This window comes from Borostomias antarcticus (genome assembly GCF_949987555.1).
Source record: "Borostomias antarcticus genome assembly, chromosome: 14".
NCBI classification, from domain to species: domain Eukaryota; kingdom Metazoa; phylum Chordata; class Actinopteri; order Stomiiformes; family Stomiidae; genus Borostomias; species Borostomias antarcticus.
Window position 1 is genome coordinate 16,084,852 of NC_140247.1, and position 23,980 is coordinate 16,108,831.

At 45.4% G+C, this 23,980-nt stretch overlaps 1 protein-coding gene across 2 annotated transcripts in view; it reads right to left on the minus strand.

Moving 5' to 3' along the window:
- Window positions 1–23,549, minus strand: part of LOC311317780 (scavenger receptor cysteine-rich domain-containing protein DMBT1-like) — a 41,706-nt gene extending 18,157 nt beyond the window's left edge. The window contains exons 1-17 of one of the 2 annotated variants that reach the window (XM_084448894.1): window positions 23,324–23,549; window positions 21,120–21,152; window positions 20,484–20,798; window positions 19,966–20,274; window positions 17,761–18,075; window positions 15,272–15,586; window positions 14,822–15,130; window positions 14,348–14,656; window positions 13,885–14,199; window positions 13,438–13,752; window positions 10,961–11,275; window positions 10,502–10,816; window positions 10,027–10,335; window positions 2,480–2,509; window positions 1,129–1,443; window positions 657–971; window positions 166–480 (exon numbers count right to left, since the gene is read on the minus strand). In XM_084448894.1, the coding sequence (XP_084305020.1) occupies window positions 166–480; window positions 657–971; window positions 1,129–1,443; window positions 2,480–2,509; window positions 10,027–10,335; window positions 10,502–10,816; window positions 10,961–11,275; window positions 13,438–13,752; window positions 13,885–14,199; window positions 14,348–14,656; window positions 14,822–15,130; window positions 15,272–15,586; window positions 17,761–18,075; window positions 19,966–20,274; window positions 20,484–20,798; window positions 21,120–21,152; window positions 23,324–23,354 (4,480 nt within the window). In that variant the 5' untranslated portion in view covers window positions 23,355–23,549. The remainder of the gene's footprint in view (window positions 1–165; window positions 481–656; window positions 972–1,128; window positions 1,444–2,479; window positions 2,510–10,026; window positions 10,336–10,501; window positions 10,817–10,960; window positions 11,276–13,437; window positions 13,753–13,884; window positions 14,200–14,347; window positions 14,657–14,821; window positions 15,131–15,271; window positions 15,587–17,760; window positions 18,076–19,965; window positions 20,275–20,483; window positions 20,799–21,119; window positions 21,153–23,323) is intronic. The other variant, XM_084448895.1, reaches the window with a different exon arrangement.
- Between the last annotated feature and the right edge of the window lie 431 nt (window positions 23,550–23,980).

The following is a 23,980-nucleotide window of genomic DNA, read 5'->3' on the forward strand; positions in this document are numbered from 1 at the left end:
TTGAGTAAGAAGACAATAGGAAAGTCAAGGTTATTCATATGGTACAGCAGCCTACTCATACAATCTATAAGGATACTGTAATACAATGACTTTTGTAACCATCTCTAGTTAACACCTTATGAGGTCATAAAGGGTGATACAATGATAAAACTGTCAATTTCTTACCTGAGCAGACAACACCAGCATCCAGGCCAAAACCACAGATATATTCCGCATCCGCCAATCCCCTGTGTGAGCACTGTGACAGATGGCTCTCATCTCCAAAACATCCAACTTGATCCAGCAAGGTCTCTCTTTCACTGTAACCAAAATGGGATTTTTTTGGGGCACTTTGAGCATTTCCACAGCCCAGCTCTCTACACACCACACTGACATCATCCATGTCCCAGTCATCATCACACACTGTTCCCCACTGAGAGTTGTAATACACCTCAACTCTACCAGAGCAACGACCATTCCCGTTCACCAGTCTGACTGCATCTTGGTTAAAAAGACAATAGGAAAGTCAAGGTTATGCATATGATATACAGTAGCTGTCTACTCTTAGAGTCTATAAGGATAGTGTAACAGAAGGATTTTGTGTAACCATCTCTAGTGGTAACACCTCATGAAGTCACAAAGAGAGTTACAATTATAATATACAATGAGTTTCTTACCTGAACAGACAACACCAGCATCCTTGCGATGACCACAATTATGTTTTCCAAATCCCCTGTGTGAGCACTGCGTAAGAGAGCTCTCATTTCCAGAACATGTAACATTATCCAGCCAGATCTGTCCATCACCCTGACCAAACTGGGCATTTCCTGGGGCACTTTGAGCACTTCCACAGCCCAGCTGTCTACACACCACACTGGCATCATCCATGTCCCAGCTATCATCACACACTGTTCCCCACTGGTAGTTGTAATACACCTCAACTCTACCAGAGCAACGACCAGTCCCATTGACCAGTCTGACTGAGTCTAGGTCTTGGATAAAAAGAAATAGGAAAGTCAAGGTTATGCATACAGCAGCCTACTCATACATTCCATCGATAGAGTAATATGAGCACTTTGTGCGACCTTTAGTGTTAACACCATATGAAGTCACAAAGAGGGATACAATAAGACCAAGTCAGTTTCTTACCTGAGCAGACAACACCAGCATCCTTGCCATGGTGACAGTAATTTCTTCCAGATGCCCTTTGTGGGCACTGTGTCAGAGAGCTCTCATGTCCAAAACATGCAACATTTCTCAGAAAGATCTTTCCAACACCCTCACCAAACATTGCACGTTTTGGGGCACTTTGAGCACGTCCACAGCCCAGCTCTCTACACACCACTCTGGCATCATTTATGTCCCAGCCATCATGACACACTGTTCCCCACTGTCCTTCATAGAAAACCTCAACTCTACCAGAGCATTTAGAAATCCCGTCAACCAGCCTGACCTGGTCACTGACTATCAGGTAGAGAAGGGAAGTTATTCATCAAGTGTTTGAGCACTGGAAGATCAGCAGCAGCTTTCTAAAACTATCCTGATCTCACAGCTTAGGTTCTGTCTTGCTACACGATTCAAGATCTGTGTAGCAAATCAGAATCAGAAATGTTCATTGCCATGTTGTTTGAAAAACATACTAGTAATTTGTTTTGGTCGATGGTGCCTAACATGGAGTCCATGCAGAGACAGGACAGTGCAAATAGAGAGCAGTACAAATCAAAATGTATGGTAAGCTTGCAAGAGAAGGATGGTGTTAGGAAGCTAGATCAATAGATGTGAAGAAAATGTAATGTGGGCTGGAAGCCATGTGCTCGTGAGCCTACACTCTAATGAGGATTGCGCCCTAAAAGCATGACACAGCCTCCTTTAAACTTACAAACTTACCACCTCTGCATGAACAGTAAAAATAGATTCCCAAATTTCCTGCACATTTTTAAATTTGAGTGAAATATCCAGCACTAGGGCTGTACCCGACCCAAATTTTGTGAGTGGAATTAGATTCCCCTGTTCAGACCAGAGATTTGATGATTTGATCCTTATTTTTTTCTGTTCTTTCATATGCCTAGGCTGGGGGGAGACGGTGGAAGTCGAAAAGCTTTCAAACTTTAAACTCAATCTCGCAGGCAGCACAATAAAATCAACTAGGAAATGCTTTGGATGTCACTAAAGCATTTTTGTGGACGTTAGAGCTCATTCTGTCTAGGGGAGGGAAATCCATTGGATATCTTGGTTAATACAAGATGATTGATGCAGGAAAGCAGTTTTATGTTATGACATTCCGTTTGGGAAATGCAAGTTATAAGTGCATAGTAGGCTAGACTCATAGTGGAGGGGAGAGGGGTTCTGTTATGCCTTCTCCTCTCTCCACTGTGTTGGTCGTCAGTCTCTTTTTTCCTGCACAACAAATAGCTGCGGTAATAGACTAGGTCTAATGTGAATGATTGCTTTGGATTTGAAAGAAAATAAATCTACAGTAAATATAGAGAGCACTACTGACCTCCAGGTAAGGGCACATTCAGTGTGGAGACTATTGGAGAAAATGAAAAATAAGAGATGAAACCAGTTAGATTGAAAGTAAATATCAGTCAGTGTATATGGGTAATGGGTCAGATTGTTGATTTACTTTAGTTGTATAATTATTAACCATGCTTTCTGTCTTTCTCTGATTTCTCTGCTGTCTCTGTTGTCAGTGCATATGGTAGGCTAGTAAAACAGCAAATGTAGGCCTACCCAAACAACTAACAATTAAAAAGCAAACAATCATTGAGTGAAGATTTCTTTAATTATATTTCCAGGCGAAAGAGACAGAGAAAAACAACCCCTTATCAATGGACAGACCGGGTGGAAATCTGTCGGCAGCGTTATCTCAACAGACAGCAGTCAGAACTGGAGAGGGCACCGCGTTAGCACAATGTACCCTAACACAGGGGGGTGCTGATTGCTAATCAAGCTTAAAGATCAACTATTATCTGGAATGTTATGCTGACTTTCTAGTCAGCTAATATGCTAACGTGAACATGCTATTGCCCATTCAAAATACTCCCAAAGCTAGTTCAACGTCATGATCCTATTCAATGCCAACAGCTCTGGTAAACAGGTTTAGCTGACGTTAGTTAGCCTAACGTAAAGATAGAGAGAACCAGCTCACAACACAACGTTACTCACAAATCAATACATGTCTTTCCCAGTTACAGTAGGCTACCGATCATCTGGTTGATGTTAAGATGGCAAACGTAATGACATTCACACCAGATAGCGGCTAGCAAAAGTTATTCAGCAGACCGGCGTACCCTTGATTACTTTTCAAAAAACCTCCACTTCCAGCCTAGAATGATTGGCAGTCACCGGCCAATCAGATAGCGCCTTATAATCAGCTAATGAATATTACGAGTTACGAATCGAGACGGCCAAACAGGGAAATGTTTATCTCAAAAATACATACGTAAATCCAAGCAGAGCAAGCGTGTCTTGCCAGTTTGCAAGCAAAGCGTTTGGGGTGTTTGTGTGCGGATTCTCTTTGCATATGTACGAAGAGGGGTGTTGAGCACGAATCGAAAGATGTTTACGGGTGTATAGCAAAACACGGTTCACGAATGGAGAGATATTTGCGGGTCGATAGCAAAACACGCTTGCGTGTGGATCTGTTTATGCACGTATAAAGGGGGTTTTGCGCGTGGATCTGTTCACGCACGCATGAATTCTTTTTACGACACACGACTCGAGAGATGTGTGCGGATGGATAGCAAAACACGGTTGCGTATTATACTTTCGTACGTGTGTATTTATGATATAAATCTACCTCCATACTCTAGCGCCACCAACATGTCAAAGTTGAAGTTGCGTTTGTGCACGCAACTTTTGACCTGTAAGTCCGATTTTCAAAATCGACGTACCATTGGATTCCTTGGCTCAAGCCGAGTTCATGACATCATTTTCCACCATATTGGATTTCCCGCCATTTTGGATTTTGTGAAAAACACTTAAAATGTATCTCCTCCTAGGAATTTCAACCAATCTGCACGAAACTCGGGATTACAGGGATTTTCGATTTTTGAAAGCGTTCACCCGCTACAGCCAATCGAATTTGGTGTCCAAGCCGCCAAACAGGAAGTGTGGTTATATCTCAGTAAGGTTTTGATGTATCATAACCACATTAGGCACACTCATCGGGGACAGTCCCGTGACCCCTGTCACCAAGTCTATGTCAACACCTCAAAGCCTCTAGCGCCACCAACCTGTCAAAGTTGGAAGTGCGTTTATTCTGAACCGTACGCCCAATTTTCAAAACTGCGGTAGGGATTCGAATGCGGCTATGACGTGTTTCGCTTGTTGTCTTTGATGCGCTGGTCGTGCGTCCTGCTTGGCCCCCACATTGCTGCTTGCAGCTATTATATTATTAAGGATTTTGTTTGAATAACATGCACATGATTTCCCCTCGGTTCTACACTGCCCCTAGGAGGGCCACAGCAGCGGTACTACCCATCAACTCTAACAGATTGACCTGGTCGCAGCTTTTTTCTGTCCTGGTGCCGCAGTGGTGGAACAAACTGCCCACTGACGTCTGGACGGTGGAGTCACTGTCCATCTTTTGCTCTTCAAGAAGTACTATATGGACCCTCAAATAAATGTAGTAGTTAATGTCCTCCCTAGGGACTTCCGGTCTGTCGAGAGGACGCTGGCGTGTTTGTCGCCGCTTCTCACTATTTTTGGAATATTCCATACCGCAACTTCAGAACCTCTTCTGTCATTTCACACCAAACTGCATCGATGTCATCAAATCTCTGGGACTATACATCGGGCTGACTTCCTGGTCAAAGAGCTCCCAGTACCCAGTGTCACCTCTTTTGAGTGTGTGGCTCTCTCACTGCCTGGGCCTTCACCACTCCAGGTAGTCCTCATCTACAACCCCCCTAAAGCCTCCACCACTATGTGATCATCCACACTCCTACTTGGGGACTTCAATATCCACGTGGACAATACCAGCTGCTCCACCGCCATTGATTTCCTGTCATTATTGGACTGCTTCAACAGCTCACAGAACATCAAAGGTCCCACCCACACCAAAGGCCACACACTAGATCTTGTGTGCTCCACTGGTACAACCCCATCCGATCTACAGTGTCTCGACCTAGCTGTGTCTGACCACCATGCTGTCCTTTTCACAATTCCTGCTTCCCTGCCCAAGCTGCGAAATGCACGCACCATCACCTACAGGAACATTAAAACAGTAAGTGCACCAGCCCTGACCAACCTGCTAACCACCCACCTGGCTTCAGCTCCCCCCAGCACCCTGGTGGATGGTCTGGCTGCCCACTACAACTCCACCTTATCCCACAGCCTGGACTCTCTTGCCCCCGTCAAAACCAGGACTGTCACTTACACCCGTCCTGCCCCCTGGTTCACCACTGAACTTCGCACCTTGAAGGCTGTTGGCCGCCAACTGGAGAGGCTCCATAAAAGATCTGGCCTCACTGTCCACTTTGAGGCTTACAAGGACCATGTGCAGTCCTACCAGGTAGCTCTCTCCAAGGCCAAAACACAGTACTATTCCACCCTCATCGGTAACCAGAAAAACCACCCCAGGACGCTATTCTCCACCATCAACAGGCTACTCCGCCCCCTCGATCCCCCTCGCCCATCAGGTGCCCACGACCTCTGCTCCAGGTTCCTGGTATTCTTCCAAGCCAAAGTGAACACCATCTACCAGCAGCTTGTGGTGCCCTGCTCCCCACCTCCACTCACACTTCCTCCTGGATGTCCCCCCCAATGCAGCCTCTCCTCCTTCTCCCCTGTGGATGCTCCTCAAGTTGCCTAGCTTATAGTTTCGACCAAAGCCTCCACCTGCTCACTCGACCCCATGCCTACTACCCTGGTCAAGACCTGCCTCCCTGCTCTCTGCCTCACCATGGTCAACATCATCAACTCCTCACTAGAATCTGGTCTCGTCCCCCCTGCTTCAAAACAGCGTCCGTCACTCCCATCCTCAAGAAGCCCGGCCTCGACCCCAACAAGCTCAACAACTACCGCCCGATCTCCAACCTCCCTTTCCTTAGTAAAATCATCGACAGAGCAGTGGCCGCCCAACTCTATCAACATATGTCCAACCATGAGTTCTATGAGCCTCTTCAATCCGGCTTCAGAACTCACCACAGCACAGAGACCGCCCTCATCAAAATCACCAACGACCTCCTCCTTGCAGCTGACTCCGTCCACATCAGCATCCTCATCCTCCTGGACCTTTCTGCAGCCTTTGACACGGTTTCCCATGCTATCCTCCTCAATTGCCTATCCGACCACCTTGGCATCACTGGCTCTGCACTCTCCTGGTTTCAGTCCTACCTGACCAATCGGAAACAGTTCATCACCATTGGTGATTCCAGTTCCACCCCGGCCCCAGTCAACCAAGGCGTTCCCCAAGGTTCTGTACTTGGTCCAATCCTATTCACCATTTACATGCTCCCCCTCGGTCAGATCATCCACCGCCACAGCCTCAGTTTCCACTCCTATGCCGACGACACACAACTTTACCTCTCCACCAAACCATCCACCCAGCTCCCCCCACGCTCCCTTGTCAACTGCCTTTGCGACATAAAAACCTGGATGTCATCTAACCTCCTCAAACTAAACAGCAATAAAACTGAGCTTATGGTTGTGGCACCCAAGGCCCTGCTCCAGAAGGTTGGAGATCTCACTCTGGACATTGACGGCTGCGCCATCTGCCCTTCCCCAAAGGTCCGCAACCTGGGCGTCATCCTGGACTCCACCCTTTCCTACCAAGCCCACGTCAGTTCCGTCACCAAATCCGCCTTCTATCACCTCAGAAATATCTCCAGACTCCGACCATCACTCTCCGACTCCACAGCAGAGACCCTCCTCCATGTCTTCGTCACCTCCCGTCTGGATTACTGTAATGGGGTCCTGTCCGGGGTTCCAAGAAAAACCCTAGACAGGCTCCAGTACGTGCAAAACTCAGCTGCCAGGGTTCTCACCCGCACCAAACGCTGGCAGCACATCACCCCCACCCTCATCCACCTTCACTGGCTCCCCATCAAATCCCGCATCACCTACAAAACCCTCCTCATCACTTACAAGTCCCTCCATGCTCTCGCACCTCAGTACCTCACCGACCTCCTCCACCCCTACACTCAGTCACGGTCCCTGCGATCCTCAGACACCGGTCAGCTCTCCATCCCCCAAACCAGACTGTGGACCTTTGGAGACAGAGCTTTCAGCGTGGCAGCTCCCACCCTCTGGAACTCCCTCCCTGTAGAACTCTGCAATGCCCCAACTCTGGACTGCTTCAAGAAACTTCTTAAAACTCACCTCTTTAACATGGCCTTTGACCTCTAGCTTCCGTTTCTTAATGTTGTGTGTCTCTGTCTACCATGTTTGTCTCTTGTCTGTTCTGCCCCTAGGTAAAGCGACCTTGGATTTTATGAAAGGCGCTATATATAAATGAAAGTTATTATTATTAATACCCTTCCTCTTAAAGCACCTACTGTATTTATTTCCAATCTTGGCTAAATTAACTCAGACTTCAGGGTTATACTTTTATTGAAGCCGCTTTCTGGAATACACCGCAGGTTTCCTCCATGCCTCCAGCATGCCGCCCAGCTTGTGGTCGTGAGTAACACTTCCAGGGCGTTCTATGAGGGTCACCTCCGTCGGTGGTCTCCCCTCCAGAGCTAGCTTCTCCACCTCTCCCCACGGCTTCCTCTCAGACCAGAGTTCCTCTCCCCAAGGCTACCTCTAGGTCAAGAGCCACTTTACAGTCCTACTGCTCGAGCCAAGAACGGACCACCCTCCTAACCTCATCAGCATATCAACCAGCCAACCAGCATATCAACCATTCTACACACAGCAAGCATTACAGTATCTCTCTCTCTCGCTCTCTCTCTCTCGCTCTCTCTCTCTCTCTCTATATATATATATATATGTCACGGGGGAGATGCGCCATCGTTATGCGTTTATCATACTTTTTTCCAGATAACGCGAATTCGAGGATATGGCCTGTTAGGTAGCATGTATCTTTATAATGTTTGGGAGTTAAAAGGTAGTGTGACATCCCACATTTCTTATATCACGAGACTTTCTAAACGCTGTACACTTCCTGGTGTCGAGGTAACTATGGTTACAAACAACAAATGTGTGGAAGTTGGGGCCACGGCCTGTCAATGATTTCTGACAGCTCTCTTTGACACGCCCACAAAACGAGGTGAACTTGTAGGGGGGATATTTGGGCATATAAAAAGGAGTTTTATAGTAATGTTTTTAATAGTAGTGTTTAGGCTTGCCGCGGTTGTCGGTGTTACCGGTGTTACTCAGTGTTTGGGCATACACCGTGTATTCACCGAGTCATCACTTAAACACCGCCACACCATTGGTTTCCCTTCCGCCCCCACCGTCGTTTTACCTATTTAGTTAATTTTCACATATCAGCGCCCGCTCATCAAACAGTGTCTGATCTGCCCCTCCGCATGCACACGCAGCACAGAGCTGAGTCTAGATCCACACCGTGACATCCCTAGTAGTGTTATAATTGTGTAATTAAAAATGAGGCAATAACATTTATGGACATATTCACTTTGATTTTACCTAAAGATAACTGGCATGTGTCACATTCAGCCACTGTATTATCCCTTTAAGAGGGAGGATGATGTTACTACTTCTTGAAGAGATGTGTTTTGAGCCTGCGGCGAAAGATGGGCAGCGACTCTGCTGTCCTGATAGTGGACAGTTCGTTCCACCACTGCGGGGCCAGGACAGAGAAGAGCCGTGACCGTGTCAATCGACTGCAGGGGCATCGGAGTGACAGGGCAACCAGAAACTCTGATACATTGTTTATAAATCTTCTCTGTAAATACAAATATATTATTATGAATAAAAAACTCAGTCAGTTGTAGCAAAAACTCAGAAGGGGGCACAGTAGGCCTACACCGTGTCAGATAAGTAATGTTTCAAGGCATAACCCTCTTGATCAATATTTGTATACAGACTTTCTACATCCATAGTAACAAGAAATTGAGAGTGGACATTATTCAAACCCGACAAACAGTTTATTACAGCTGTATGAATGATTCATACAATAATGACAGAAGTGTCAAGCCGGGCTCAGACTACAGGATTTTTGGGCCGATTTATCCCCGATTCACCCCTCCCGACAATCGGAGGAGAAATCTGGTCTGGAACGTTGGTCGGGGCTGATGATCGGCCCAGATGATCTTGTAATGTGAGGGGTTTACAGATCCAATCTTATACCTCCCGATTGGCTCGCAGACCCATCGGGGCGGCCCCGATAATATCAAACATGTTTGATATTTAAGATTATTATGTCCCGAGTTTGCAAGTGAGACGGCAAGACCAGTGGTTCGTTGCTCGCTCAGGCACGATAAGATCCTGTAGTGTGTGATGAGCCGTTATTTTCAAATCTTGCTGTGTGTGCTCGTATGAGATGCGTAAGAAGAATATCTGTTAAAATTCTCCTTATGTGCGTGATGTAACCCGATTTCGAAATTGGTTAGGATTTTAAATATCCTCCAGTGTGAGCCCGGCATTAACAAGGGGTTTAATAAAATAAGCAATGTTTTTTGAAGCCGTCTCGGGTACCATTGCCTAATATGATAGGGTGACCTGAAGGATTGTCACGTGGTGGCTTTTGGGAAGTAAATAAAACGTGGCCAACGATGGATGCTCAACTAGAAGGAATTGTAATTCATTATCATTAATCCATTTTGCATCCTTAGCTTGCCTAAGAATATTATGAAACTGAATCTTACTCTCAGGCAATAGATTGGTTCGAAGTTTAATATAATGTTTGGTATAAAGTTGTCTCAAGCCGGCGCTATATTGTGTGTGCGTTAGCCTGGGGGATGTACAGTATAGGCACAAGCCCTGTACAAGAGCGGGAGTTACTGTTTGTGAACAAACATACCCCCTAGACAACCAGGTCTGTTTTGGCTTTCTACAGTCTCACAAACTCTTCCGCCCAGAGCAAAGTCACATAACTAAGAGAGGTACAGTGATAAGACTGAGTGCGTTTCTTACCTGAACAGACAACACCAGCATCCTCGTCATGACTACAACCGTGTATTCCAAATCCCCTGTGTGAGCACTGTGTCAGAGAGCTCTCATTTCCAGAACATACAACATCATCCAGAATGATCTGTCCCCCACCCTGACCAAACAGAGCATTTCCTGTGGCACTTTGAGCACTTCCACAGCCCAGCTGTCTACAAACCACACTGGCATCATCCATGTCCCAGTAATCATCACACACTGTTCCCCACTGAGAGTTGTGATACACCTCAACTCTACCAGAGCAACGACCATTCCCGTTGACCAGCCTGACTGGGCCTTGGGTAAAAAGACAATAGGAAGGACAATGTTCTGCATACTCATAAATTGTATAAAAGGATAGTGTAATATAAGTAATTTGAGTAACCATCACCATCACAGTTTCTTACCTGAGCAGACAACTAACTAAGAGAGGTACAGTGATAAGACTGAGTGCGTTTCTTACCTGAGCAGACAACACCAGCATCCTTGTGATGACTACAATTATGTTTTCCAAATCCTCTGTGTGAGCACTGTGTCAGAGAGCTCTCATTTCCAGAACATGTAATATTATCCATCCAGATCTGTCCACCACCCGGACCAAACTGGGCATTTCCTGGGGCACTTTCAGCATTTCCACAGTCCAGCTCTCTACACACGACACTGGCATCATTCATGTCCCAGTCATCATCACACACTGTTCCCCACTGTTCTTCATAGAAGACCTCAACTCTACCAGAGCAATCACCAGTGCCATTTACCAGCCTGACCACAGGTACATCTTGGGTAAAAATATAATAGGAAAGTCAAGGTTATGCATAATGATATAGCAGCCTACTCATATACTCTTTATACGGATAGAGCAATATACAGTAAGGAATTTGTGTAACCAAGAGAGATAATGATAAGACAGTCAGTCTCTTACCTGAGCAGACAACACCAGCATCCTCGTTATGACCACAAACATGTATTCCAAATCCCCTGTGTGAGCACTGTGTCAGAGATTTCTCATTTCCAGAACATGTAACATCACTCAGCATGATCTGTCCACCACCCTGACCAAAGTCGGCATTTGCTGGGGCACTTTGAGCAGCTCCACAGCCCAGGTCTCTACACACCACACTGGCATCAACTATGTCCCAGCCATCATCACACACTGTTCCCCACTGTCCTTCATAGAAGATCTCAACTCTACCAGAGCAATGACCATTGCCATTTACCAGCCTGACTATAGGTAGATCTTGGGTAAAAGCACAATAGGAAAGTTACAGTCCTATTTCGTGGAGCTCTGTCCCACAGTGCAAGCTCCTATTGGCTTGAGAAACCCTAGCCAGCAACACTGACTGAAGAAAAAAAACATAAATGAAACATAAAATCCAACTAGGTCCAGTGCACCAAAAATAAGATAGAGTAAAAACTCTGTAGCAAAGGCAAGGCACTCAAGTCTCCATAAGGTTAAAAAGCCTTTATTGAAAGTGGCTAGGTCCAGTGCACCACTGTAAATGTGGGCTTCGCCTGCACATCTGCTCCTAGAAACTTTCAGCTCGCAAGAAGACTGAGAAGTAAGAAGAAGATGACTACTCAGCGACTCAGCGTAGAGCCGGCAGCATCCCTCAGGGCTCCCTGGCCAGCGCTACCTAAGAGATTCTGAGGTTGCTGGAGAGAGCTGTGCATCATCTTGATGTTCCCCTTCCGGAGGCTGTAGCTGTGATGGGGCAGTCTCTCTGGACCTCCGTCTGCTACGGCGCACCCTCCAAGCCTGCACCTTGTCTCCTGGCGATGCCTGACCCGGAGACCTTCGTGCAGACGGAATGGGGCCAGCCTGCTACACTGAGAGCTCTGCTACGTCCATTCATGAGAACTACAAGAGTGGCCGGCTGGAATGATGTGATGACGCCTGCATTTCCGCCACTGGAACCCAACATTGCTGCCGTCCTTGTGCCTGGCTCCTCCGCCTAGGGTTCGGCCAGAAAACCATTCATGCCCGACCTCAAGGACAAGACCACTCTGTCCTTGGTGGAGAAGAGCTACGCACTGGTGGTGCAAGCTATCGCTGCCACCTCGTCCATTACCATGCTAGCCATCAGCCAGCTGGCTAAGGAGTGTTGTGTCTTTGTCTCATTGTGTATCAACTAGTCGACAACAAGTGCCTCGCTGGTTAAAGTTGGATATGCAAATAAGGTGAAAAGATATTGTTTCAAGACACTGCCGTTTTTTGGAATGGGCAAATCGATGGCAGGTTGTCTGTAATGAGGATGCAGCTGACTCCTTTCCTTCTATGAATGAAGTGCTTCCCGGCAGGAATGCCATTCACCCTTGCACTGAGGTGCCCCTTTCAAGGGTGGTCCGACTTGGACCGAGACACTGGAGTTTCTCCGCTGTCCCGTGGGGGTCAGGGCCAAAATGGATCATGGCAGATTCCTTGATCTAATGTCACGGTCTCCAGAACAGCTTCTCTCAGACCAGTCTGGCAGGAGAGGTGCCTCCTGGACGGCTGGCTACAGCGCGTTCTGACGGAACGTTATTCCATTCAGTTTCACTGTTCTCCCCTGCCTTTCATGGGCATTGTAGAGACAGTGATGCCGCGTCCTGCAGCTCTGTCAGCAAAGATTGTGGAGATTTAATTGAAGGGAGCGGTGACTGTGGTCCCTTTGGAACAGAGAAACTAGGAATATTATTCACGCTACTTCCTCACACCAAAGAAGACAGAAGGCGTGAGACCAATTTTGGACCTCCATCTTTTCAACCAGGCAGTGGCAAAATTGAAGCTCCACATGCTTACAGTGTACAGAAGCATTTTTTCCTGGCGACTTTTGCACCAGCATAGATCTGAAAGACGCCTACTTCCAAATGCTGATAGTTCCTTGGCATTGGAAGTATCTGCGTTTTGCCTTCCAGGGAGTGGCATACAAATATACCAGGCTCCCGTTTGTCTGCTCTCGCCCCCCAGGACTTTCTCCATCTGTGTGGGGACGGCGTTGAGACCACTATGCCAGGAGGGCATCAGGATTCTCACCTACCTGGACGACCTGCTGGTTCTGGCTCCGTCACTTCTTCTGGCCTTGAAGCCAGGTGGTAAATCATCAATCATCAAATCTGGGGACCTCCACGAAATTGAATGATGGTTACGTATTGTAGATCTATGAGTGGAGCGAAGCACCGCAGGGCGCAGTCTTTGCTGAATGCATAGTCTTCTCACTGAAAGTTTAGTCTAGGAGCAGATGTGCAGGTGAAGCCCACTGGACCTAGTTGCACACAGGTGCCTCAATGTAGCTGTCTAAGGTTTCTCAAGCCAATAGGAGCTTGTCCTGTGGGGCATGTGTAATAAAGACTTTGTGTAACCACAGTGTTAACACGTTATTAAGTCACAAAGAGAGATGCAATGATGAGACAGTTTCTTACCTGAGCAGACAACACCAGCTTCCTTCTGAGGACCACAATTATGTTTTCCAAATCCACTGTGTGAGCACTGTGTAAGAGAGCTCTCATTTCCAGAACATGTAACATTATCCAGCAAGATCTTTCCACCACCCTGACCAAACTGGACATTTCCTGGGACACTTTGAGCACTTCCACAGCCCAGCTGTCTACACACCACACTGGCATCATCCATATCCCAATTATCATCACACACTGTTCCCCACTGAGAGTTGTAATACACCTCCACTCTACCAGAGCAACGACCAGTCCCATTGAACAGTCTGATTGCAGGTTGGTCTTGGATAAAAACGCAATAGCAAAGTCAAGGTTATGCATATGATGTAGCAACCTACTGATATAGTCCATATAAGGATGGTTCAATATAAGGACTTTGTGTGACCAAGAGACAATGATAAGACAGTTTCTTACCAGAGCAGACAACACCAGCATCCTCAGTATGACCACAATTACTTTTTCCAAATCCACCGTGTGAGCACTGTTTCAGATAGGTCTCACTCCCAGAACATGCAACATCAGCAAGCAAGATCTGTCCACCACCCTGACCAAAATGGGCAGCTCCTGGGGCACTTTGAGCACTTCCACAGTTCAGCTGTCTACACACCACTCTGGCATCATTCATGTCCCAGTCACCATCACACACTGTTCCCCACAGTCCTTCATAGAAAACCTCAACTCTACCAGAGCAATGACCAGTCCCATTGACCAGCCTGACTACAGGTAGGTCTTGGGAAAAAAAGACAATAGGAAAGTCAAGGTTATGCATATGATATAGCTACCTAGTCATATAGCCTTTATAAGAATAGTGTAATATAAGGACTTTGTGTAACCACACCTTATAGTCACAAAGAGAGAGATAGAGTCAGTCTCTTACCTGAACAGACAACACCAGCATCCTTGTGATGACCACAATTATGTTTTCCAAATCCCCTGTGTGAGCACTGTGTCAGAGAGCTCTCATTCCCAGAACATGTAACATTAACCAACCAGATCACACCATCACCCTCACCAAACAGAGCATTTCCTGGGACACTTTGAGCATTTCCACAGCCCAGCTGTCTACACACCACTCTGGCATCATCCATGTCCCAGTCATCATCACACACTGTTCCCCACTGGGAGTTGTAATAGACCTCAACTCTACCAGAGCAACGACCAGTCCCGTTGACCAGTCTGACTGGGCCTTGGGTAAATATACATTATAAGGTTATACATAACGGTATAGCAGTCTAAACACAAAATCCCTATAAGGATAGAGTAATATAAGGACTTTGTGTAACCATGTCTAGTGGTAACATCTCATGAAGTCACAAAGAGATACACAATGATAAGACAGTCAGTTTCTTACCAGAACAGAAAACACCAGCATCCTGTTCATGACTACAATCATGTAATAGAAATTTGCCATGTGAGCACTCTGTCAGAGAGCTCTCATTTCCAGAGCATGCAACATCATCCAGCATGATCACACCATCACCCTGACCAAACTGGGCATTTCCTGGGGCAATTTGAGCACTTCCACAGCCCAGTTCTCTACACACCACACTGGCATCATCCATGTCCCAGCTCTCACCACACACTGATCCCCACTGAGAATTGTGATACACCTCAACTCTACCAGAGCAATAACCATTCCCGTTGACCAGCCTGACTGGGCCTTGGGTAAAAAGAAAATGGGAAAGTCAAGGTTATGCATATGATATACTCATACAGTCCATAAAAGGATAGTGTAACATAAGGACTGTGGTAACAACTTATAAGTTCACAATACAATGATAAGACAGAGTCAATTTCTTACCTGAGCAAACAACACCAGCCTCCTTGCGTTGACCACAGCTATGTTTCCCAAATCCCCTGTGTGAGCAGTGTGTCAGATGGCTCTCTTTTCCGGAACATGCAACATCATCCAGCCAGATCTGTCCATCACCTTGACCAAACTGAGCATTTCCTGTGACACTTTGAGCACTTCCACAGTCCAGCTGTCTACACACCACACTGGCATCATCCATGTCCCAGTTATCATCACACACTGATCCCCACTGAGAGTTGTAATACACCTCCACTCTACCAGAGCAACGACCAGTCCCATTGACCAGTCTAACTACAGGTAGGTCTTGGTTAAAAAGACAATAGGAAAGTCAAGGTTATGCATATGATCTTCCTACTTATACAGTCCATAAAAGGATACTGGGTAACACTTTATATTAAGTCCCACTTATTAAGCATTACTTAATAGGTAATACGTTCTTCATAAGATGCTTATTAACATTAATATTTGTCAAGACATTTACAATAATAGTTTTTCATGTTCATTGTTGGATTATAGGACATTTATAATAATCCAACAAAACAAGAAAACAATTTTATAAAGGTGCCGTAGAGATCTTTTTTTGTTTTGCGATGATCGTAATGTACCCACATCTGATGTTAGCTACGTTGATAGCAAATGCAAACTGTAAGGAAAGGTAATTCTGACTACTTCTTGGAATTAATCTCTAAATAGTATTCAAATCCAGCTAAATTCTGGGGTGCAGTGAATCGATCTGAAAACAAATCTTCTAGCTCACTGCCCTTGTGTATTAAAGTCACACAGAAACGGACGTTTGAGATCATCTAACTTCCATAGTTTGACGTATTTCTGACGCAAACAAGCTATGAGGGTGGGACATACATTTAGAGGAATTTGATTGGAACATTGACAAGTGGACGGGTTTTAAGAACTTTAGACAGATTCGATAGAAGGATAGCGTTGATTGACGGGTGGATGTCGTGAGATTATTGGCCTAAAATCTAAGGTACCTGTTGTCGTAATTGCACATGACCTACCGTTTTCCAGGAATTAAGAAATTATATACTTTGATATAAGAGTACAACAAAAGTCGAATTTAGGATTTTTTTTTGGCATACATCGTTGAATAGGTGATCACTATGACCAATTATGTGAACCAAAATGGGACAGAATGCTTTTTTTCATTTCTGTGCGACTTTAATGTGGATGATTGTATGATCTCTGATCCAAATGCAATTTGTCTTGCTTTTAATAAGCACTTCACTGAGGCGGGGCACTTATTTGATAGGTTGTATACTGGACTGGCTCCCTTGGATGCTAATTCTGGTCGTATTCCCACCTTGGAGCATTTCATTTCTCCTTTCAGCCCTTCACACCTAGTGAAACTGTAGGAATCTTGCAACCCATAGACCCTAAGTGTTCTACTGGTGAGGACAATCCACATTAATTTTCTCTAAAACTGGCAGCCCCAGCAGGGACGGTGCTACACCGAGGCTAGGCGGGGCTATAGCCCCGTCACAAATCTGCTTAGCCCCGGTTAAGCCGCCTCAAACATTTTGGTATTTATTTTATTTAAAAATAAAATAAAAAAAGTTCATAATCAGTCATTCTCTCTTCATAATCAGGTCCCATGGTTGCGTGCTTGTGCTACAGGTACCCTGCGATTTACATGCGTGTGGTGGGGTCTGGTCTTGTTACTATGCCTACGCCTAAGAGACCCTCTCACTATTCGCGCAACGAGCTCCACAGGATCCTCTTGGAAAGGACAAGCCATTTTCCGAGTGAATAGATTGGTTCACTACCGGTGTTTTATCGCATGGATTCCCCCAATAGGGTCTGGCTGCCCAACCCCATGCAGGGCCCTGTCCTATGAAACAGGGTTAAGCTGAGGACAGGGGCGGGCTGGCCATCTTTAGGTTCTGGAGAATCACAGAACGGCCGACAGGCAGGCCGCGGTAAATGGCCTGCCCCCCCCCCCCCCCCGTCAACAAGTCGCACGACAATCAGAATTGCCTGCTAGCACCTACTTATTGGGAGCAACCTTGCATGGCAGCTGTCACCATTAGTGTGTGTGTATATGTGTGTGTGAATGAGAGTCCTTCATTGTAAAGCGCTTTGGATAAAAGGGCTATGAGTGCAGTCCATTTAACATTTACCATTATAAAAAAGACCTTGACCAACATCAAATGTACACATTTTCTTTTCTCCTATTTTTCAAGCCCAACATCTCTCTTTCCCTCCAACATAATTATATACAATTATAATTATAATCTAACAATAAACCTGCTTATGATGCTACAGTATTATTAATATGTGTGTCTTAACACATATTAATTTTAATAAGCATCTTATAAGGACCTTATTACCTATTAACTAATGCTGAAGTGTGGCTTAATATAAAGTGTTAACAGATAATATAACATAAGGTCTTTGTGTGACCATCTCTAGTGGTAACAACTTATAAAGTCTCAAATAGTAATGATAAAACAGTTTCTTACCAGAGCAGACAACACCAGCATCCTTGTGATGACCACAATTATGTTTTCCAAATCCCCTGTGTGAGCACTGTGTCAGAGAGCTCTCATTTCCAGAACATGTAACATCATCCATCCAGATCGGTCCACCACCCTGACCAAACTGGGCATTTCCTGGGACACTTTGAGCACTTCCGCAGCCCAGCTCTCTACACACCACACTGGCATCCTGCATGTCCCAGTCATCATCACACACTGTTCCCCACTGAGAGTTGTAATAGACCTCAACTCTGCCAGAGCAACGACCAGTCCCGTTGACCAGTCTGAGTGGGTCTGGATCTTGGGTAAAAATACAATAGGAAAGTCAAGGTTCTATTTTGTGTAGCCTTGCCCCATAGGGGGCTCACTCCTAGGGGTTTACCCCCATTACCAAGGAAATGTTGACTAAAGAAAAGACTTGAATGCATCTGTCAGCCAATCAGAGTACAGGTGCCTGAGTCTGTCGCAGATGACACTCTTGAAGAGAAGATAGAAGAAGCAAGAAGAGCAAGAATGAAGAGAACGGGCAAGACACCCGCTCTGGAAGCGCTTCTGAGAGCTCAGTGCCGCTGCAGATCCCTGAACCCAGTGAAGGACCACCTTGTTCTGATTTGTCTCTTTGGGGCACAAGATTCCTGGGGACGGGTTGCAAGAACTGTCCATGAGTGCTTTGTGCTTCCTTCTTCTTTTGGAAGAAAGGAGGTGCAGTGTAGCCTTCTTTATGGACGAAGTCTGTCTGCGACCTGTCAACGTTCTAGCAATTTGAGCAGGACCGTACTACGTCTTAACCAGGCCTTCTTGCCGAAGGTGGTTAAGCAGTCATACATTATGCAGTCATTGGAACTGCAAACCTTTTTTCCTCCACCACATGCGTGTGAGGAGGATGCTCCTTTGCATCACGTGTGCCCTGTCCGTGCGTTGTGCCCTGGATGTCAGGGCGCATTCCACAGGGGCAGTGGCGACTTCAATCACCCTCTTCAAAGGAGAGGAGACCTGTGCGGTGGCGTTCTGGACGTCACTCTTGCCTTTTATCCACTACTACCTCTTGGATGTCCCGTCAGGGCACAGCTTCCGGAAGCAGGTGACGGGACAAGTAGGGAATGGTGATGGACAGGATGAGTGCTGGCTAGCCTCAGTCTATTTATCTCTGTGTTTCCGGCCGGTGGACCTCTTGTCTTGTTCTCGGCTCAGCTTCTACTGTATCTCAGTGAGTCTTTTGCCCTGCCCCCCTTTCTGGATGTGGCGGTTGCCTTGGCCCCTCATCTATACATTCTCGGTTGAGATTGTGTGACGTTTTTTGGGTGATCTCTTATGGTTTTATTGAGGTCTGCTCGATAGAGATAGTGCTAGTGGGCCGTAGGGTTATGATGCGTAACAGTTGTTGTCCTGCCTAGATTCTATCTCAGCGTGTCACTGGGCTTTCCCCCGGATTATGGGTGTCGCTGTCGTGTAGACCCCTCGTTTGCACATTCTCAGTTGAGATTGTGCAGAAGTTTGGGTGGTCCTTCACAATGTCTTAATTGACTTGTGTGATGGAAATAGTAGGACTTGGGTTACGGTACGGAACCATAATCCTGCCTAGCTCCTATCCCAGTGCATCTCTTAACCAGCTCCTCAGTGTTCTGGGTGAGGTGGGTGGGCTATGGTCCTCATGGCATTCCATTGTCCATGTTTATACTGTGTATGATACAGTGGCAACCTGGCCGCAGCCCAGCGGGGTCTCATGTTCTGGAGGATGTCAGGCTCAGCAGGGAGTCAGTACATAGGGCCTCGCTCACACCGCCTAAAAGACTAGGAGCAATGCCCCCTAGGGGGCGGAGTTCCACGACATAGAACAAAGGTTATTTATTGCAACCCAAGTTCATTGAGTGGAGTGAAAGTCCAATGGGGTTGTGGGCCCTGTCTCACTGAAACATTTTATTTTGAGGAAAAGTGGCGTCTGTGACAGCCTTACAGTATTGCGTTCAAGTTTTTTCTTCAATTGGCGTTGCCTTGGCAATGGGGATACACCACTAGGAGCAAAGACCCCTACGGGGTTTTCGTTCCACTCAAATAACTTGGGTTACAATAGGTAACCTTCGTTATGCATGATATAGCAGTCTACTCATACGGTTATAGTCCATATAAGCATAGTGCAATGTAAGGACAATGTGAAACCAAGAGAGATACAATGATAAGACAGTTTCCTACCAGAGCAGACAACACCAGCATCTTCATCATGACCACAATAATGTGTTCCAAATCCCTTGCACTGTGTCAGAGAGGTCTCATGTCCAGAACATGCAACATCAGCCAGCAAGATCGGTCCACCACCCTGACCAAATTTCGCATCTCCTGGGGCACTTTGAGCATTTCCGCAGCCCAACTGTGTACACACCACATGGGCTTCTTTCATGCCCCAGGAATCATGACACACTGTTCCCCACTGTCCTTCATTGAAGACCTCCACTCTACCAGAGCAACGACCGTTCCCGTTGACTAGCCTCACTGGGTCTGGGTCTTGGGTAAAAAGTCAACAAGAAAGGCCAGGTTATGCCTATATCAACTATAGCGGATACATACTACATACTACATACTATGGTTACATTAGTAGGGTACTATGCCTATTAATGTAACCAACACGTTTCCACTATAGTCCATATAAGCATAGTGCAATGTAAGGATTTGTGTAACCAAGAGAGATAGAATGATAAGAGCCAGTTTCTTACCAGAACAGACAACACCAGCTTCCTTGCAATGACCACCATTATGTTTTCCAAATCCCCTGTGTGAGCACTGTGTCAGAGAGCTTTCATTTCCTGAACATGTAACACCATCCAGCCAAATCTGTCCACCACCTTGACCAAACTGGAAATTTCCAGGAGCACTTTGAGCACGTCCACAGCCCAGCTCTCTACACACCACACTGGCATCATTTATGGCCCAGTCATCACCACACACTGTTCCCCACTGAGAGTCGTAATACACCTCAACTCTACCAGAACAATGGCCATTCCCATTGACCAGCCTGACCTGGTCACTGACTGTCAGGCAAATAGAGAAGTGAGGTTATTCATCAAGTGTTTTAGCAATGGAAGATCAACTGTAACCTTGTAAAACAATCCTGATCTCATGCCTTAGATTCTGTTTTGCTACACAATGTCTGATCTGTGTAGCAAATCAAAATGTGTTGTAAACACACAAGACTAGATCAAGAGGTGTGCCATCTGAACACTGACAGGATATATCATTAAAAAAAAAATGTACATCGCATTCAGATGTTCAGTGGACAGAAACGTGAATTATTGCAATTGGATTCGAAAGACATGTCAACAAATCTACAGTAAATTTAGAGAGTTACTGACCTCCAGGTAAGGGCACACTCTGAAGGATGGAGACTATTGGGAAATAAAAATTAAACAGATTAAACTGCTGAGATTGACAGTATATATCTGTCTGTGTATGTTTTCAATTCAACATTTATTTATACTTGAAAGTGTTCTGAGGTGTCCCTCATTTACAGTGACAAGTTAAAAGTAACAATGAAACAAGATAAAAACATGGATCACCTGACACAAGGTAAAAACAAAACATAAAAGGATAGAAAGATAAACAAGATAAAATAAAATAATCAGCTAAATCTAGAAATGGTGCTCAGAGAGCACAGACCTCCACCTATGAATGCATTTCATAGCTCTGCGTGCACGTTTGTTAGGCATTCGTTAGGTCAAGATTTGTATGCCAGTCCAAACCTTGTGTCTCTGTGTCCTTCCCATTTCCAGATATGGCCAATTCAATCCCCCCCATTGATAATGAATGAGAGGAATTTTTCGCTCGCTGGAGCGGAGGTAACTAGTCTGATTCAAGGAATCCAGTTTTAGGGATAAGCCTGGTCATTTGTTTATTACTGCCCAATCAGTAGCAACGGATCTGATTCCCGGCCCAATCGGATTCAATCCAGACCACGTGAAACAATAACGCCCTAGCAACTGCTCCATTCAAGATTGTGATTGATTGAAAGAAATCCTCCCCTAACCCTGAATGGTAATGAGTCCACACGGTCCTGGCGCTGGCACAGCTTAAACGAAGTGTGGAGATAGGTCTGGCTGTGTGAGACTAGCTAAAACAGTTACAAACATACTGTAGGTACAATGGTTAGTGATCAAGGTTTTGAACTGTGCAAAGTTTGTAAGAACATCAATCTGGAGTATGTTGAAGCTAGCTGTATGATCTAGGACCGCTAAAGCAAAAAGCAGTCTTTCCAAGAGCACTGTACTAAGTGCTTTCCTATGATTCACTTAAATATCATATTCACGAGTTTACACACCTTGTACCGATTTTCATGAAACTGAGTGGAGGGGTGTAGCATGGGCCAACTTAGAGCTCAATCAATTTTGGAGCAGATCCAAATCACGGGGCAGGTCCACGAGCCGCCCAAATACGTCCGGCTATTCACCACCATTAATTTAGACCAGGTTTACGCTAAAACTACCTGACTGATTTTCATAAAACTCAGTGGAGGGGTTTAGCATGGGTCAACTCCCAACCCATTAAATTCTGGAGTGGATCCGAATCACGGGGTGGGTCAATGATCCGCCCAAACACGGCCAGGCTGGTCATTCACCTCTATTTATTTTTTGGACTAGGATTACACAAGGTTGGTGCGCCAACAAACCACAACAGAGCTTATTTGGAACTGGACCAAGAACTGGACCACCTCTTCAACAAGGTCTTGGTACGGTTGTTTTGGTGTGCACCTGAGTTTGCTCTGTTCACACCTGTTCACATAAACCGCACCAAGGGGGAAAGCAAACTATTTAACCGACCTGCTTAAACTAAACAAGGCAGGTGTGAAAGCACCCTACTTTTGTTACTCTGTAGACGACTTAAGGCATCCTCTAGAGTTCATTCTAGTTCACACACCTGTTCACACCCAATTCTATTTGAAGCCAATCTATCATGAAATCATGAAGTAATTAGATCTTGCATATTTCCACAATTATGGGCTGGCTCTAGAGTGATGCAGAGTTAAACAACCCACTGCCCTTCCCCACAACCGTTTATTGCCTAGCTACCCTATTGATCAGTTTATGAGCAATGTAAACATACAATTGCAGTAAATTCATTTTTTTTTAAACTGTCCAAACACTGCTCACTGCCCATCCTTCCTCGAACTGTATCCTCCCTCGTCATACTCAACTTTGTGGATGTCAATGTTGTTGTTTTTGGCAATACCATAGGTATTCTTCAATTTAAGTTTACCTCATCCAAATCATTATGATTCGTCCTGATCATGCTCTTACCAAAATCAATCATTGTCAAAAAAAGTTTTAGTTTTGTTGATATGATATTTTTGAGCTACTTTAGTTCACCACTTCCTGTGCCCTAATTTTTCATTAGTATTGATTCTAGAACATTACACAGCATTTCAACTACATGTTTTAAAAGTAGGCTAATTATTAAGTAGTGATCTAGTCTATTTTGTGAACTTCTTGTCTAAACAGTGATCCAATAAGAGAATACAAAACAGGCTAACATAACATTTTAGTTTAGAACATTTTAGACTCACCTATTATCAAACAGGTGATATCTCTCAGCATCTTGATCTTTGTGACAGACTGACTTTGCAGACAGATGAATGTCTGATAGGGCCGTTTCAGATAAAGCCTAAAACAAATATCTACTTCATTACGCAAACTAGACTTCGAGCCACAGTGAACCCTGTGACACAGTTAAAGATTCAAGATGCAAGTTGTGCGCCACAATCAAACTGGCTATAGAATAGTACAGCAGCATACAGACACAGAAACAGACACAAAATGGAAATACTCTCTCTTCTCTGTTCCACAGTTTTCTCAACCCTCCTTTGAATTTCATGCTGTCACTGTCACTTATCCAATCAAGCTCTCCATTTCTGTTGTGTATCACCCCCCAGCCCCCTTTGGTGGTTTCCAGGAGGAGCTTGACAGACTAGTCTTCAGACTAGCACTTCCCTGATACACTTATCCTTCTCGGCCAGTTCTACCAGGGGCACGGGAAGTTTATTTCGACTGGAGGTGCTGTCTATAATCAAGGCTAGTATTTATTTGCCAGGGAAATATCCTTCCCTCTGTCAGTCTGTCGCACAAACACGCACAATGGCACAATGACAGACGTACAGTATAACTATAAAGCATGCACACACACACACACACACACACACACTACAAAGACATAACAAAATAGA